General features: G+C 36.3%; 1 protein-coding gene across 7 annotated transcripts in view; it reads right to left on the minus strand.

Moving 5' to 3' along the window:
• The window catches only part of CCDC91 (coiled-coil domain containing 91), a 409792-nt gene that overhangs the window by 311468 nt on the left and 81103 nt on the right, over positions 1-17221 (minus strand). For 5 of the 7 annotated variants that reach the window (XM_015094883.4, XM_060413256.1, XM_042247344.2 and 2 more), the window contains exons 2-3: positions 5726-5768; positions 2296-2374 (exon numbers count right to left, since the gene is read on the minus strand). In XM_015094883.4, coding sequence (XP_014950369.2) covers positions 2296-2374; positions 5726-5751 — 105 coding nt within the window. In that variant the 5' untranslated portion in view covers positions 5752-5768. Of the gene's footprint in view, positions 1-2295; positions 2375-5725; positions 5772-17221 lie in introns of those variants that run through there. The other 2 variants (XM_042247346.1, XM_042247345.1) reach the window with 1 other exon arrangement.

Here is a 17221-nt window from a genome sequence, read left to right on the forward strand (position 1 = left end):
TGGGCCTAGAAATAATAATCTGTGTGAAGAAGCAACATGTGCATTTCATTTACTCTATAATTTTTAAATTTTATTATCAGCACTGCATATAATCTAGTATTTTAAAAGATCCCACTAAGTAAATGATGCTAATATTACAGAAAAATGCATGTCCCTAGGTACCTCCTTTGATTGACAGTTTTGAAGGCTAAAACAGATAGTCTCAGAGGCAAATTATCCTAGTTGCTATAAGGAAATCATCCTCTAACTGACTGCCAGCCCTATAGCAGACTAATCACTAGGCACACTAGGCCAACTCAGTCTTTATTTACAAAACCATTTGAAATGTTCTATGTCTGATGTCTGTGTTGCACTATTCCATACTCTCCTTATTTCTCAAGTCTCTTTTTTTCTTCCTGTTCCCTAACTATGGGCATCTAAATTTCTCTACTTAACTCTATTTGTTCTATATGCGGCTTCCCACTGTGATCTCCTACAACTTCAACTGTCATATCAGTGGGAAAACCACCAAACCAAGACCTCCAGTCCACCTTTCTCCTGAACTCTAGGTACTTTAAATAAACATGTCTAAGACAAATTAATTAAGGCCTCATACTGTCCCAAACCAACTCTTTTAAATTCTCTATTTCTTTCATGGTAATACTATCCTTTTTAGAACCAAGTCTTGTAACCTTAAAAATCAACTCTGACTCCTCCTTCACCCAAACACGCAATCAGTCAGACAGACAGTCCTGCTGATGCTTTTCTCAAAAGACAGAGTTCCTGACAATAAACTGAAACAAGAACCTGAAAGTCTAGATTTCATTCCTAAACATATTTATCTGTATCAGACTCCAAAACTTTCATAAGCTATCATTTCATTATCTGAACAATGGGAAGAATGCAGCTGCCCTACCTATTTCACAAAAAACAAATACATAATGGCGTGCTGAAAATCCTCACCCATTATGTAAATATATTATCTAGTCTTCCTACCCACCTCCTGCTGTCACCCTAGTCTAGTCATTTATTCAGTTACTTATTCATTCATTCACTCCTTTTCTTCTTTTATTAAAGGACCAAGTACAATCCAGGTACTATGTTCAGCAGTTAAAACATAACAACAGAACAAATAGATGCAGCCTTACATAACTTACAGTCTAACATGAAAGTCAGAAAACAGGTACATGTAGATGGGAGAAGGTTCTCTGGGAAAACTTCCCAGAAAAAGAAATAATAAAGTAAGAAACAGTACATAAAACAAACATGAGTCTATATGGCAAGGGTGTGGGGGAGAGCAGCAGTAGGAAAAAGATGAGCAATTTGAGGCAAAGGAAACAACACTTATACCCCTCAAACAAAAATGAGCATCCTAACAGTGCCATCCTCTTTTCCACATTTACACCTTTATTCCATGCATTTTTCTCCCTTCAAAATCTTTCTTCATTCTTATCTCTGCCTATTGAGATTAAATTCATCCTTCAAAGCCCAGACAGACGATATATAACCAGTTTCAAGGACAATACTTGACTCATTTGAGGCATGAAGTAACATTTACTAAAGGAATAGATGTCAAAAAAAATGGATGATCATCATTCTTCCCAAATCACAAATCTGCTTCATATTACATATATACATATGCTTGCCTTGTCTTTCCTTGAAGTAAAGGACATGTCTGCATAGTGTCTCATGCATAAAAGGTACTCAAAAATATTTGTAAAATGAATAATTCTAATAATCTGAGACAGACCTGTTAAAGAATATTTTCATCTTTGACTCCTGACTTTACAATAATTTGGCAGAAAAAAAGAAAACACAAAATAATATTTAGATATGAATTATATTAATACTGAACATTAGGTCTTCCACAAAATACTTCTCAATAATGGAATTTATTTTTGTATTTCATTTCTTAGATAACTTAATTCTTAATATTTTTGAATGATTTTCCTATAGAAATACTTCTAAATTTAAATACTGTGGGGGATGACAAATAATCTTTAGAATATTAAGAAGTCTTTAATTAATGAACTGGACACTAAAAAATTACTTGGCATCTCACCTTTCTAAAACTAAAACAAATTTGGAAATGCAAATTGTACTTTAATTCCATTTTAATGCTGATGGTATCATTTTTGGAATCATCATTTCAGAATTTGTTATGCAATTCATAATTAGTTATGCAAAAAACTAGGTTAAATTTGGGTCATTCCATTTATCAGATCAAAGAAGGCAAAGTGCAAAGGTAGAAAGGTGCTTTCAAAAGAAAGACCAAAGAATTGAATAAGAAAAACATTCTAAGTTACTCTATACTACCTGCAGGAAAAGCAGCCCAAGGAATGGCAGGAGATGTAGTTTGGGTTTCCCCATTTCCTCCATCAAAAATCTCTGCAGCCTATAAAACGAAGGCAAAATTATTTTAGAAAATCTGAAAAGTAGAAATGTTATTTAAGCAATGAAGCCTCCCAATTCTACAAGCATAATTCTCTGTAATACGCTGCTGCAGCCGCTGCTGAGTCGCTTCAGTCGTGTCCGACTCTGTGCGACCCCACAGATGGCAGCCCACCAGGCTTCCCCATCCCTGGGATTCTCCAGGCAAGAACACTGGAGTGGGTTGCCATTTCCTTCTCCAATGCAGGAAAGTGAAAAGTGAAAGTGAAGTCGCTCAGTCGTGTCCAACTCTTAGCGACCCCATGGACTGCAGCCTACCAGGCTCCTTCATCCATGGGATTTTCCAGGCAAGAGTACTGGAGTGGGTCACCATTGCCTTCTCTGCTGTAATACGCTACACATTTTCAAATTTCCTTTGAATACTAAATTGTTTTTCAGTCTTCAGTGCTACCACCTCCAACCACTAGTCACTGCCTCCAGTGCTTGTGCTCTGTCCTTGAGTTAAATTTTCCTTCCTTACTCAGATATATTTCCTGTCAATGAAATTTTATTTTACATATCCTCACAGTTTAATTTCTGAACCTGCAATATTTACCTATGTATACAGGAAAAATACATTATTTTTCTTCAAAAATATAGACATTAAATCTTTTTATTTAACTATCACAAGATCAAAAAGAGATTAAAGAAACAAGATTTACCCATATGCTTTAATAATATACCAGGCTTCCCTTGTGGCTCAGCTGGTAAAGAATTCACCTGCAATGCAGGAGCCCTGGATTGGATCTCTGGGTTGCGAAGATCCCCTGGAGAAGGGAAAGGCTACCCACTCCAGTATTCTGGCCTGGAGAATGCCCTATATCCATGGGGTCACAAAGAGTTGGACACGACTGAGCATCTTTCACTTTCACTTTAATAATATACCAGCTGGACTTACCAGCATTCAACATTTAGAAGACTCCTAAACCTGACATTTAAATTAAACCCTCATTTTAAACAGTTTTAAACTATGAGACAGCCAATTACTGAATGCTGAGTTTGTGGGTAAAAGTGAAAAGTTTTCTCTCTTAACTGTTCAGGTCACAGGAAAATTGCTATTGGAAAAAAAGGACCAGAATTTCAACTTGGATTCTGCATTGAGTTGTCAGCCACAAAGACAGTCAATTGGGCAATTGACAAGTCAATTGAGGGAATCTGCCACAGCAGTTAAGTGATGTTGAATACAGAAGCTACTCTCCACAAACTATAAAAAATGTGCTAAGTCACTTCAGTCATGTCTGACTCTATGATCCAATGGACTGTAGCCTGCTAGGCTCCTCTGTCCATGGGATTCTCCAGGCAATAATACTAGAGTGAGTTGCCATGCCCTTTTCCAGGGAATCCTCCAAACCCAGGGATTGAACCCACTTCTCTTAGTCTTCTGCACTGGCAGAAGACCAGTACTTTTACCAATACTACCACCTAGGAAGCCCCACAAGTCATGAGGGAAGGTCAAAAAAATAAAATAAAATAAAAATACTGCATATTCCTTGACCTAGACATTCCATTTCTAAGAATTCATCCTAAACATATAATTGTAAAACTTTACCCAAAAGGATGTATACCAAATGGTTACTTATAATAGGCAATCATTGGATACAATCTAAACATTTACCAGACACCTGATTAAATAAATCATCTTTTACTCATATACTGGAATTCTCTAGAACCATTAAAAATGTTTTAGGAACCAAAATCTTAATAACATCTAAAATATGTTCACATAAAAATACAGATAGTAGTTGTCTGGGAAAAATTATATATTTATCTAGAAAAAAGGTAAGAAAGACAAAAAACAAATTAAAAACAAGGTTTTCTAGTGGCAATTTTTATTCATTTGGCTATTAGTCGTTTTTCAAATTTTTCTGCACTAGAAGTATTTTAGTATTTTACTTCTAAAATTACAATACAATTATTTTTTAACTGTATTAAAAATCATTTCAGAATATTCCATCAATGCTTAATTCACTGACACTGATAATTGTACTGTTGTTAAGCAAAAGAATATCCTTATGCTTAGGAAATATTAACACACACTAAAGTATCTAGGAGTAAAGAATCATAATGTATTTAACTGATCTTCAGATGTCTCCTCCCAGAAAGGTTTCTATACCTAGGATAGAAACCTTTCATATTTTTACAGCAGAATGTAGAAGAAAGAATCCTAGCAACCATAATTAAATTGGAATGATTGGTTAGTATTGTACCTGTGTAATATTCAAAGGAATAGATCCATTGACTATACACTGAAGTATAACTGTTACTCTAGAGAATACTATCTACTCTGAGTTCTCTGATAAAATAAATCAAGAAACATAAGATTCAGTCACCCAACAACCCAAAATACTAAAGCAAATGCAGAAAGCATATCAATGTGCTAAACAAAAAGTTTTAGATGAAATGCAGAAAATAGGTAAGTTCATATTCTGATTATTTCCATATTAACAGATATTAAAGAGTAACAGGAGCGAAACTGATCTTAACCTAAAATAAACTCATACCATTCTTTCATGACATTCAGAACACTGAATATATACTAATGTCTCATTTCTCCTATTGTACTGTCATCAGTTACAGTCACTATCTTTAACAATCTCCTTTTCACCAAGTTCCAAACTAGATAAAAGTCTTTCTTAAAGAAAAAAAAAAAAAAAATCACAGAGCTCACTTGATGGTAGTTCCAGGACTTGAGCTCAGGCATCCTGACTCCTAATCCAGAGATTTTCCTGCAAGACTATACTGGCTCCATAAAAATAACTGGGTTACAAAATATTTCAATAAAATGAACACATACTGAAAAGGATTAAGGAAAAGACAGGGCTTCTTCAGTTAACAATTTCCTTACAAAGCATCCAACTAAAACCTGAGAGAATAATCTAACAACACAAACACACTAATTAGCTCTGTAAGCCACCAAAAGGTGATGTACTTAACACATTAAATCAACTCATTACAGGTATAAACATGAAAATATGTCCCAGATCTTCAACACTCATCCCTCATCTCACAAGTATTTCCTAATAGACATGTATCCCAACAGAACCATCTGCTGACAATTTCTCAAATCTCTTCTTTAGTGCTTCCACCAGCAGCACTTAATTACCTCAATTTAAAACATTCCTATGGGTATGATCAAGTGTTCAATAATAATAAATCAATTTTAACTTTCAGAGGGAATATATTTTAATTTTTCTGTATTTCATTTTTTTATTCCAGAGTTACATTCAAAATGATCAAAAAAGGATCATGAACATCAATGATTAATAAAACATTTAAAACAATTACATAATAAAATAAGGTAAATAATAGCACATACCTCAAAACCACCAAAATCATCATCATCCATTCTTTAAGTGCACCTGAAAAACAAAAGCCATTGAAACAGGCCACACACATGGTCATTTACGTCAGAACACTGCTCTCACTTAAGGGCATATACATTTTGACTTGTTTTTTTGATCTCTAAATTAGAACTATTTCATTTGGGTTAAGAAAATGATTTAACTAAATACATATGCATTTTTAACACAAAAGGACTGAGATTTTCTTGACAAAATTAGCCATTCTGGCAATATTAACAATTTCTGTGACTTTTTCAGCAACCATGTATTTTGCCATTTTGTGTTGAGACGCCAGGAGTGGAAAAATATTCTTTTACATTTTAATTTGCTTTTCCCAAATTGGCACTAGGGCTCAATTCAATAATGCTTCCTGCTTTTTGCATCTATTCCTCAGTTGTCTGGCAACATCAGCACAAACTCCAGCTAAGAACAGGACTGTGGTGAATTTTTGGAAATCTGTCCCACACCACAAAGGTTCTTCCCTTGGTTTCATGGCCGAGGTTGATTTAGATTTTCAAAATTGATCAGCATTTTTGAGCTGTGGCCACAACTTCTGGAGCATTTTGATATGTGTATTTTTAGCTGAAACTGCTTTGCACTTTTGGAAAAATGTGGAGCAAGTTACTAGGCTGATCAAGATAAATCAAGTCATGTATTCATGGAGACTAGGGAAGAGAAAAACACAAGCAAATATTCAGAATACCTGTCTTCTTTACCCTTAAAATATGTAAGCGAGACAAGCAGTGGGATAATACATGCTTTATTTTGTCCTAAATGCATTCTATAAAAATAAAAGGGTAAAACTATGAGTGCCTGGGCTTTAAAAAGAAGAAAAAAATAAAAAGGAGATGCTTTCATCGAACAAACCATGAAAGAACTAAAAAACAGAAAGGTAAAACAAGTAATAAGTGATATATATCAAGACAAAATTAAATTTACAATAAATTGTGAATTGGTGGACAGAAGTCACACTCTGGTCAATAACTGGTTTTCCTTTTCTATCTTTCAAAAGTGGACATATTCACATATTAATTACAGCTTTCTTGTCTCAATAATACAAGATGGACTTCATTACAAAAAATCTTCTCCAACTTCTAAAAAAAGAACAAAAACAGCTAAGCAAATTAAACTGTATATACTAAGCAATAATTCTAAAGGTATTTTCTAAGGCATTTTGCTCTGACTGATAAAGCAGCTGTCATGCTTTACCTTGTCACCAAAATTACTACTGTGTATGCGCGTGCTCAGTCATGTTCAACTCTTTGCAACCCCAGCAGGAACCACAGCAGGCCAGGCTCCACTGTCCATGGCATTAATTAACACTAATGCCTTGAAAAATAAAACTCAAAAATAGTCAAAGAAAAGTAAACAGTAAAAAGCAATCTCAGGATTGTTTTATTTTAATAGATAAAGAAAATTTATTTTCACAGAAACTCAGTAGGCAATGACACTATAAGAAATCTATAGATAGAAATATTCAATACATTATAAAAATGGACAACACTAAATTAACCAGAATATAATACCAGTATTGTCACCATTACCCACAATTTAACAATCTGTTGAAAAAATTCAAAAGATGTACTTCTCCAAAAATCAAAACGAAGCAAATCATCCACATACACTTAAAAAATATGAACCAGACTTTCAGAAACTTTTGATGGTGGTTAGTTTGAAATGGAATTCACATTAATTCTGATGCAAGCGAGTAGAAATCTGTATGTGATTACATTTTTCATGAAGAAATTATGAAAGAAGAGTGATATGGATACTGAGAATTAACCAAGTCAAATTATAAACACCAAGTTTGTCTTTTCCATGTGTCCCACGAATCTCAGGAGACAATTAAAAGCTATTTTTAGTATCTGCAAACACTGTACCCAAATAATTTGGTTTCAAAAGAATGGAATTTTTAGAGTAATGCATCTATGTGTTTTCATATGACACAGCCCAGTAAGTTATTTGTTAAGATACCAGAAAATTTGAAAACAAAAACAAATACCCATGCCTAAGAATCATTCCAGCTTGTTTGCCTGCGGTAATCAACCAAATACCATCAGCTTCCTAAGTACTGATTTAGCTCTACAAAAGATGTTAGTGACCACAGATGCTTTCCATACCCCAGCAACTATTAAATATTAAAATGCAGATAAGTCATCCGGTATTTTATTTTCAAAGAACTATTAATATATTTTTAAAAGGCAAACGTGTCCTGAGTTTCTTAAAATACAGTACTAGAGAAATAAAAATTATTTTAAAGTAATAGCCTTTCTCTGAACAATTTAGTTCAAATTCTGAAAGTTTGTTTCCTTCTGAATATTTTAAAGAGCAGGAGGAAGCAAAATTAACAGCACTGATTTGTCAAAATCAACTTTACAAAATACAAAAACTAAAAATTAGTTTTTAAAGGAAATATTACAAGTGTGGGCTTCTTTATATATTTAGTTAGTACAATATATTCAGAACACTGCTTCATCTACAGTGCATTTACTAACCTTTTAGAAGACTTCCAGCACTTAACATTATCTGCCTGAAGTACATATAAAATTAAGCAACCCTATTTTAAAACATTAAAATATTTCTGTCATAAAAGTTATAGAATCATGAGCCTGGCCAAAAAATTGGCATATCCATGCAATTCATTCTTTGGTGTCATGGCAAGTGGAGAGATGAACACTTTGTTATGATTAGTTATCTATGTTGGAAGATTTCATAAAATCCAGGTTTAACAATTCGGACATGACTTAGTGACTGAACAATGACAATTCTCAGACTTATTTATTTCAGAATTTAATCTCTCTTGTTGCATGACTGTATTAATTCTCTCCTAAATTACCCTCAGTATTTAATATATTGCTGATTTAATATATTGCTGAAGTCGCTCAGTCGTGTCCGACTCTTTGCAACCCCATGGACGGTAGCCTATCAGGCTCCGAGAGCCATGGGATTTTCCAGGCAAGAATACTGGAGTGGGCTGCCATTTCCTTCTCCAGGGGATCTTCCCAATCCAGGGATAGAACCTGGGTCTTCTGCATAGCAGACAGACCCTTTACCATCTGAGCCACTAGAGTGATCCAGAAAAACATATACACAACACTTAGGAAAGAAAAATGTGTTAGTCGCTCAGTCATGTGTGACTCTGTGACCCCCATGGACTCTAACCCAACAGGCTCCTAAATCCATGCACTTTTAATGTAACTTTTTTCCTGAGCAACTCTACAGAAGGGCTCACTCAAGGTCCTCAAGAAGTTACAGTCTGCTGTAGAGCAGAGGGCAGTGTGTAAGAAGAGCATGCAAATATAAATAACACAACATATGAAAGGGTCTTACATGCAAGGCGGGAAAAAATTTTCAGAAGTTGGAGCATTATGAAATCCTTCAGGTAAAAGGAGACATCTGAAATTTATTTCAAGAGACTTAGCAGAGAATTTAAAATGGCACATTAAGAACATGGATTATACTCAAGTCTTTTCCTAAAATCTTTTCCTAAAAGATAGCAAGCGAGGATTGGATTGTTTGCTTCCACATAAACAAAGGTCAAAGAGTAGGTAAAAAGAAAAAAAAAAAAAAGGAATGCAAATACAAGGAAGATGAATCTTATACTATCAGTGGGGAAAATGAAAATCAAACACATTTATATCAGGGAAACCACAAAAGGCTCAGGAATGGGCAGCACTGAAAGACGAGTAAAGATGAGACTCAACATAAGAATCACAGATATATCCCAAGATCCCCTCCCAGAATCAGCACAACTGGGCAATTAATAATTCCTCATCACAGAAGAAGACTGAAGGTTTAATCCCTGGACAGTGTAAAAGCAAATCTCTAGACTGGAAGATCAGAGACAGGTGATTAAATCAAAATTGTATTAAATTTTAAGACCCATTCCCCCATCTTCTTTCACCACTCAGCAACCAAACTGCCAGTTGCAGGTCTTCAACTTCTATACAGTAGATTATAAGATTCTTCTCTGATCTAATCTAATCACTCCCTGACAAAGGACCTCACCAGACACTCCACAAACATACAGCTCACTCAGGTAGGGGAAACAGTAGAAACAGTGTCAGACTTTATTTCTTGGGCTCCAAAATCACTGCAGATAGTGACTGCAGCCATGAAATTAAAAGACGCTCACTCCTTGGAAGAAAAGTTATGACCAACCTAGATAGTATATTCAAAAGCAGAGACATTACTTTGCCGACTAAGGTCCGTCTAGTCAAGGATATGGTTTTTCCTGTGGTCATGTATGGATGTGAGAGTTGGACTGTGAAGAAGGCTGAGCGCCGAAGAATTGATGCGTTTGAACTGTGGTGTTGGAGAAGACTCTTGAGAGGCCCTTGGACTGCAAGGAGATCCAACCAGTCCATTCTGAAGGAGATCAACCCTGGGATTTCTTTGGAAGGAATGATGCTAAAGCTGAAGCTCCAGTACTTTGGCCACCTCATGCAAAGAGTTGACTCATTGGAAAAGACTCTGATGCTGGGGAGAGATTGGGGGCAGGAGGAGAAGGGGACGACTGAGGATGAGATGGCTGGATGGCATCACGGACTCAATGGACGTGAGTCTGAGTGAACTCCGGGAGATGGTGATGGACAGGGAGGCCTGGCGTGCTGCGATTCATGGGGTCACAAAGAGTCGGGCACGACTGAGCGACTGAACTGAACTGAACTGAACCCATATACGGGTCAAGAAGCAACAGTTAGAACCCTGATTGGTTCAAGATCGAGAAAGGAGTTTCAAAGGGTTGTTGGCTGTCATCCTGTTGTTTAACCTACATGCTGAGCACATCATAAGAAATGCCAGGCTGGATGAATTACAAGCTGGAATCAAGATAAGCAGGAGAAACATCAACAGCCTCAGATATGCAGATGATACCACTCTAATGACAGAATGCTAAGAGGACTAAAGAGCCTCTTGATGAGGGTGAAGGAGGAGAGTAAAAGAGCCAGCTTAAGACTAAATATTTAAAACAACAACAACAACAACTAAGATCATGGTGTCTGGTTCCATAACTTCATGGCAAACAGAAGGACAGAAGGTGGAAGTAGTGACAGATTTCCTCTTCTTGGGCTCCAAAATCACTGCAAATAGTGACTGCAGCCATCCATGAAATCAGAAAACGATTGCTTCTTGGCAGAACAGTGATGACAAACCTAGACAGTGTGTTGAAAAGCAGAGACATTACTCTGCCGACAAAGGTCTGTATACTCAAGGCTATCATCTTCACAGTGGTCCCATAGGGTTGTGAAAGTGAAAAGTGAAAGTCAATCAGTTGTGTACAACTCTTTGCAACCCCATGTACTGTAGACTGCCAGGCTCCTCTGTCCATGGAACTCTCCAGGAAGAATACTGGAGTGGGTAGCTATTCCCTTCTCCAGGGGCTCTTTCTAACCCAGGATAGAACCCAGGTCTCCCGCACTGCAGGTGGATTCCTCACTATCTGAGCCACCAGGGAAGCCCACGGTTGTGAAAGATGGACCATAAAGAAGGCAAAATGCCAAAGAATTGCTGCCTTCAAAGTGTGGTGCCGGAGAAGACTCCTGAAAGTCCCTTGGACAGCAAGGAGATCAAACCAGTCAATCTTGAAAGAGATCAACCATGAATATTCACTGGAAGGACTGATGCTGAAGCTGAAGTTCTAGTATTTTGGTCATCTGATGCGAACAGATGACTCATTGGAAAAGTCCCTGATGCTGGGAAAGACTGAAGGCAGAAGGAGAAGGCATCAAGAGGATGAGATGGCTGGACAGCATCACCAATGCAATGAACATGAACTTTGGGCAAACTCCAGGAAATGGTGAGGGACAGGGAGGCCTGGTGCACTGCAGTCCACGGGGTCACAAAGAGTCAGACATGACTGGTCTACTGAACAGCAACCCACATACATGGAATTTCCTATTTGCTCCTAATTGCATTAAGAGACAAAATAAGTATAACAGTTAAAAGAAGGGAATATGGAGTTCGGCTGCCTGGATTCAGATTCTAGGTCTGCCACTTACCAAACTGTGTAAAACTGGGCAACTTATTTATCATTTTATGACTCAGTTTTCTTATCTGTGAAACAGGAATAACAATAATGGTAACCAATTCCTAAAGTCCTTGTGAGGATTAAATAAGTTAAAATAGACGAAGCACTTAGAACAATGTCTGACACACTTTAATCATTACATAAGCATAAGCTACCTTATAATTAGTGTCTCATTCATATCTGAACAGATAGGCAAGGACCATCAGATATGTAGAAATGAAATTATGGTTGCCAGGGAGTAGAGGAGGGATAATTTGGTGCCTTTGAGAAGGCCACGTACACACTGCTATATTTAAAATAGATAATTAATAAGGACCTATTGTATAGCACATGGAATTCTGCTCAATGTTATGTGCCAACCTGGAAGGGAGAGGGGAGTGGGGAAGAACAGATACATGTATATGTATGGCTGAGTCCATTTACTATTTACTTGAAACTACCACAACATTGCTAATCAGCTACACCCTAATAAAAATAAAAAGTTTAAAATATGGGGGAAAAAATAAGAATATTCCAATGACAAAAAAAGAAAATAGCTAATATGAAAAGAGCAGAGGTCAATTACTAATAGCTCCAGAAAGAATGAAGTGACAGGGCCAAAGTAGAAATGATGCTCAGTTGTGGATGTGTCTGGTGTGAAACTAAAGTTCGATGCTATAAAGAACAACACTGCATAGGAACCTCGAATGTTAGTTCCATGAATCAAGATAATGTGGACATGGTCAAGCAGGAGATGGCAAGAGTGAACATTAACAGTTTAAGAATCAGTGAACTAAAATGGATGGGAATGGGCAAAGTTAATTCAGAATACTATTATATATACTATTGTGGGCAAGAATCCCTTAGAAAAAAAATGGAGTAGCCCTCATAGTCAACAGATGAGTCTGAAATGCAATACCTGAGTAAAATCTCAAAAAATGACATAATGATCTCAGTTCATTTCCAAGGCAAACTATTCAACATCACAGTAACCCAAATCTATGCCCCAATCACTGATGCCAAAGAAGCTGATGTTGAACGGTTCTATGAAGACCTACAAGATCGTCTAAAACTAACACCGAAAAGAGACATTTGTTTCATCACAGGCGATTGGAATGCAAAAGGAGGAAACAAGAGATACCTAGAGTAACAGGCAAGTTTGGCCTTAAAGCACAAAATGAAGCAGGGCAAAGGCTTACAGAGTTTTGTCAGGAGAACACATTTGGACATTGGTTACAGCAAACACTCTTTCCCAAGAACACAAGAGACAACTTCACACATGGACATCAGCAAATGGTCAATACCAAAATCAGATCGATTATATTGTTTGCAGCCAAAGATGAGCAGCTCTATACAGTTAGCAAAAACAAGACCTGAAGCTGACTGTGGCTCAGATCATCAGCTCCTTACTGAAAATTTCAGGCTTAAATTGAAGAAAATAGGGAAAACCACTAGGCCATTCAAGTATGACCTAAATCAAGTCCCTTATGATTACACAGTGAAGTGATGAATAGATTCAAGAGATTAGATCTGGTAGATGGAATGCCTGAAGAACTATGGACAGTTTCATAACAGTATACAGGAGTCAGTGAACAAAACCATCTGAAAGGAAGAAAAAAAAAAGGCAAGATGTCAAAGTGGTAGTCTGAGGAGGCTTTACAAACACCTGAAGAAAGAAGAGAAGTGGAAAGCAAGAGAGAAAAGGAAAGATATATCCAATTGAATGCAGAGTTCCAGAGAACAGCAAGGAGAGATAAGAAGGCCTTCTTCAGTGAACAATGCAATGAAGCATAGGAAAACAACAGAATGGTAAAGACTAGAGATCTCTTCAAGAAAATTGGAGAGATCAAGTGAACATTTCATGCAAGGACAGGCACAATAAAGGACAGAAATAGCAAGGACCTAACAGAGGCAGAAGATATTAAGAGGTGGCAAGAATACACAGAAGAACTATATTAAAAAAGGTCTTAAAGACCAGGATAACCACAGTGGTGCAGTAACTTACCTAGAGCCAGACATTCTGGAGTGTGAAGTCAAGTGGGCCTTAGGAAGCATTACTAGGAACAAAGCTAGTGGAGGTGATAGAATTCCAGCTGAGCTATTTAAAACACTAAAAGTTAATGTTGTTAAAGTGCTGTGCCCATTATGCCAGCAAATTTGGAAAACTCAGAAGTAGCCATAAGACTGGAAAAGGTCAATTTTCATTCCAGTCCCAAAGAAGGGAAATGCCAAAGAATGTCCACAGAATTGTGCTCATTTTGCACTCATTAAAATTACACTCAAAATCCTTCAAGCTAGGCTTCAGCAGTACATGAACTGAGAACTTCAGGATGTACAAGCTGGGTTTAGAAAAAGCAGAGGAACCAGAGATCAAATTGCCAGCATTCACTGGATTACAGAGAAAGCAAAGGAATTCCAGAAGAGCATCTACTTCTGCTTCATTGACAATGTGAAAGCCATTCTCAATGACAATTTACATTGTCTACATAAATCACAACAAACTATAGAAAACTCTTAAGGAGATGAGAGTATCAGACCATCTTACCTGTCTCCTAAGAAATCTGTATGTGGATCAAGAAACAACAGTTATAACCTTACATGGAACAGACTGGTTCAAAATTGGGAAAGGAGTATGACAAAGTGTATAGTGTCATCATCCTGCTTGCCTAACTTATATACAGGGTACATCATGCAAAAGGCCAGGATGGATGACTCACAAGCTGGATTCAAGAATACAGGAAAAATATCAACAACCTCAGATATGCAGATAATACCATTCTAATGGCAGAAAACTAAAGATCCCCTACATCAGGGTAAAAGAGGAGAGTGAAAACGCTGGCTTAAAACTCAACATTCAAAAAACTAAGATCATGGCATCTGGTTACATCACCTCATGGCAAATAGAAGGGGAAAAAGCAGAAGCAATGACAGATTTTATTTCCTGGAGCTCCAAAACTCATTGCAGATGGTGACTGCAGCCATGAAATTAAGATGCCTGCTACCTGGAAGGAAAGCTATGACAAACCCAGGAAGCATATTAAAAAGCAAAGACATCATTTTGTGAACAATGGTCCGTATAACCAAAGCTATGGTTTTTCCAGTAGTCATGTATGGATGTGAGAGTTGGACCATAAAGAAGGCTGAGTGCTGAAGAATTGATGATTTTGAATTGTGATGCTGGAGATGACTATTGAGGGTACCTTGGACTGCAAAGAAATTAAATTAGTCAATCCTAAAGAAAATCAACCCTGAATATTCATTGGAAGTATTTATAAGGAAGCTAAAGCTCCAATACTTTAGCCAACTGATGCAAAGAGCTGATTCACTGAAAAACACCCTGAAGCTGGTAAAAACTGAAGGCAAAAGGGGAAGACAGTGGCAAAGGATGAGATGGTTAGATAGCATCACTGACTCAATTTGAGCAAACTCCAGGAGACAGTGAAGGATGGGAAGCCTGATATGCTGCAGTCCATGAGGCTATACAGAGTCAGACACAACTTAAAAGACAGAACAAAAGCAACAGTATGAAAGACAGAAATGAACTCCCTGCAAAAAGGAAAAAAGACAGAAGAAACAGAGACTACATATGAGAGAAATATTTGCTACAAAATAAAAACTATAATAAATACCTTCAGAGAGTTGAGATCAGAAGACAGTGCATTCATGAAATAACAAGAAGCTTTAATTTGGGAGGGAAGTTGGGTGGTATATAACAAGACTATGGTCTTGAAAATATAAATGATTACAGAAATGAAACACTTCAGGTTGGGTAATAAAGCTAAGAAAATTTCCTTTAAGAAGCAGAGTATAAAAGAAAAAGAAATGAGAAATCAGAGTAAAAATGTAAGAAAATTATAAGATCCAGTCTACAATATGCAATATTTAATTTTAGGAATTCTAGAAAGAATAGAGAAAACAAAAGCTATATCATGAGCCAAATAATAAAAGTTTTTAAAACTAAAGGATATAATTTGCACATTTAATGGTTCCTTAGGTATCTAAGAAAATAGAAGTAAAAAGCCACACTAAGAGTGCAGTGTCTTACATCCTACAAAAAAAGAGAAGATCCTACAAGCTTATAAAGAGATAAAATAGGTTTTGTACAATGGATAGAGAATATATGTAATGGTATTAGACTTTACAAGAGCATCACTGAAAAGTGAAAAACAATGAAGGGATGAAGCTAGGATTTTGAGGGAAATTTTTACAACATAGAACTTACTTAATCAGCCAATCCAACAAATAACCAAGTAGAGGGAAAATAAGTCATATTCACACCTGACAGTCTCAAAAAAAAGTTATTTTCCAACAATTATGTGGAGTAAATCAAAGGAATAAGACATGAGAGAGATATGGGATTAAGAAAAAGGAGATCCAAATAAAGTTAAAAACAAAAGGAATTGTCCCAGAAAAATGAAGTGAGTAGCAAGAAGAGACAGCAACAAGTCTAAATTGGAGTAAAGAGGAAAGCTCCTGGGAGACGTATTTGAGGAAATGAAATTAATAGACTGTCTCTGTTTTACCATAATAAGTGTAATTTTAAACAACTGGAGAAAAATGTAGGCTTGATTAGAAAATTAGCTAAATGAAAACAGCAAGAAAACAATGTGTTAGACAGGAAAAGCAAACATACTACATTTTTCGGCTGTGAGTAGTATGTACATGGTCATAATAATGTTAACAGTGAATAACTACCTATACCAAAATTATAATATAACCATATTGAGAAGGTAAGAGAAAGATGATGAAGGATGTGGTATGAGCCAGAGGTAAAAGACAGTTTAGGTCTTATCTTCCACATTGGAAAGACAATGGGTATGAAATTTAAAAATCAAGACACAGCAATAATAAATGTTATTTTGCGATTAACTGGTAAACACTAAAAGATTCAGCTATATATGCTGTTAAATATCTTGCTTCTAGAAACCAAGAAATGGAGAAGCTGGAAAAGAGGGCATCATAAGATGGACTTCGGCCATAACAAGCCTTTTACAACTTTAAACTGTGAGCTTTCATAATTGACTTTTTTAATGACAGCATAGAAACAATCATGGCACAATGAATCAAGTACCCTTTATTTGCATCAAAATACTACTCTGAAAAGAAAACTCAAGGCAAGTTTTATTTTTCAAAATAAACTGTTAAGAGAAGGCTTAAATATTTTAAATTAGCCTTTAATCAGTGAATAAATGGAAAATGTTTCATGTTAGTCTTCTTTATGACATGTTCCCGTATTATAAATATTTATACAAAATGTAAAAGTGTATCTCAGACACCAAAGTTGCTCAAAATAAAATGCAAAAAAACACCAAATAGAAAAGTAGACAATTTAAGTAACTGACTTCATAAATTACCATCTCCAGAGATTATCCAGAGTATTCAGTCATCCGAAAGTGCCTTACCCTGTCCACTCAGCATTTAAATCAATCTCTATCCCATCTGGAAAATTACTGGCTAACCAACA

This window comes from Ovis aries, chromosome 3, assembly GCF_016772045.2.
Source record: "Ovis aries strain OAR_USU_Benz2616 breed Rambouillet chromosome 3, ARS-UI_Ramb_v3.0, whole genome shotgun sequence".
Classification (NCBI taxonomy): Eukaryota; Metazoa; Chordata; class Mammalia; order Artiodactyla; family Bovidae; genus Ovis; species Ovis aries.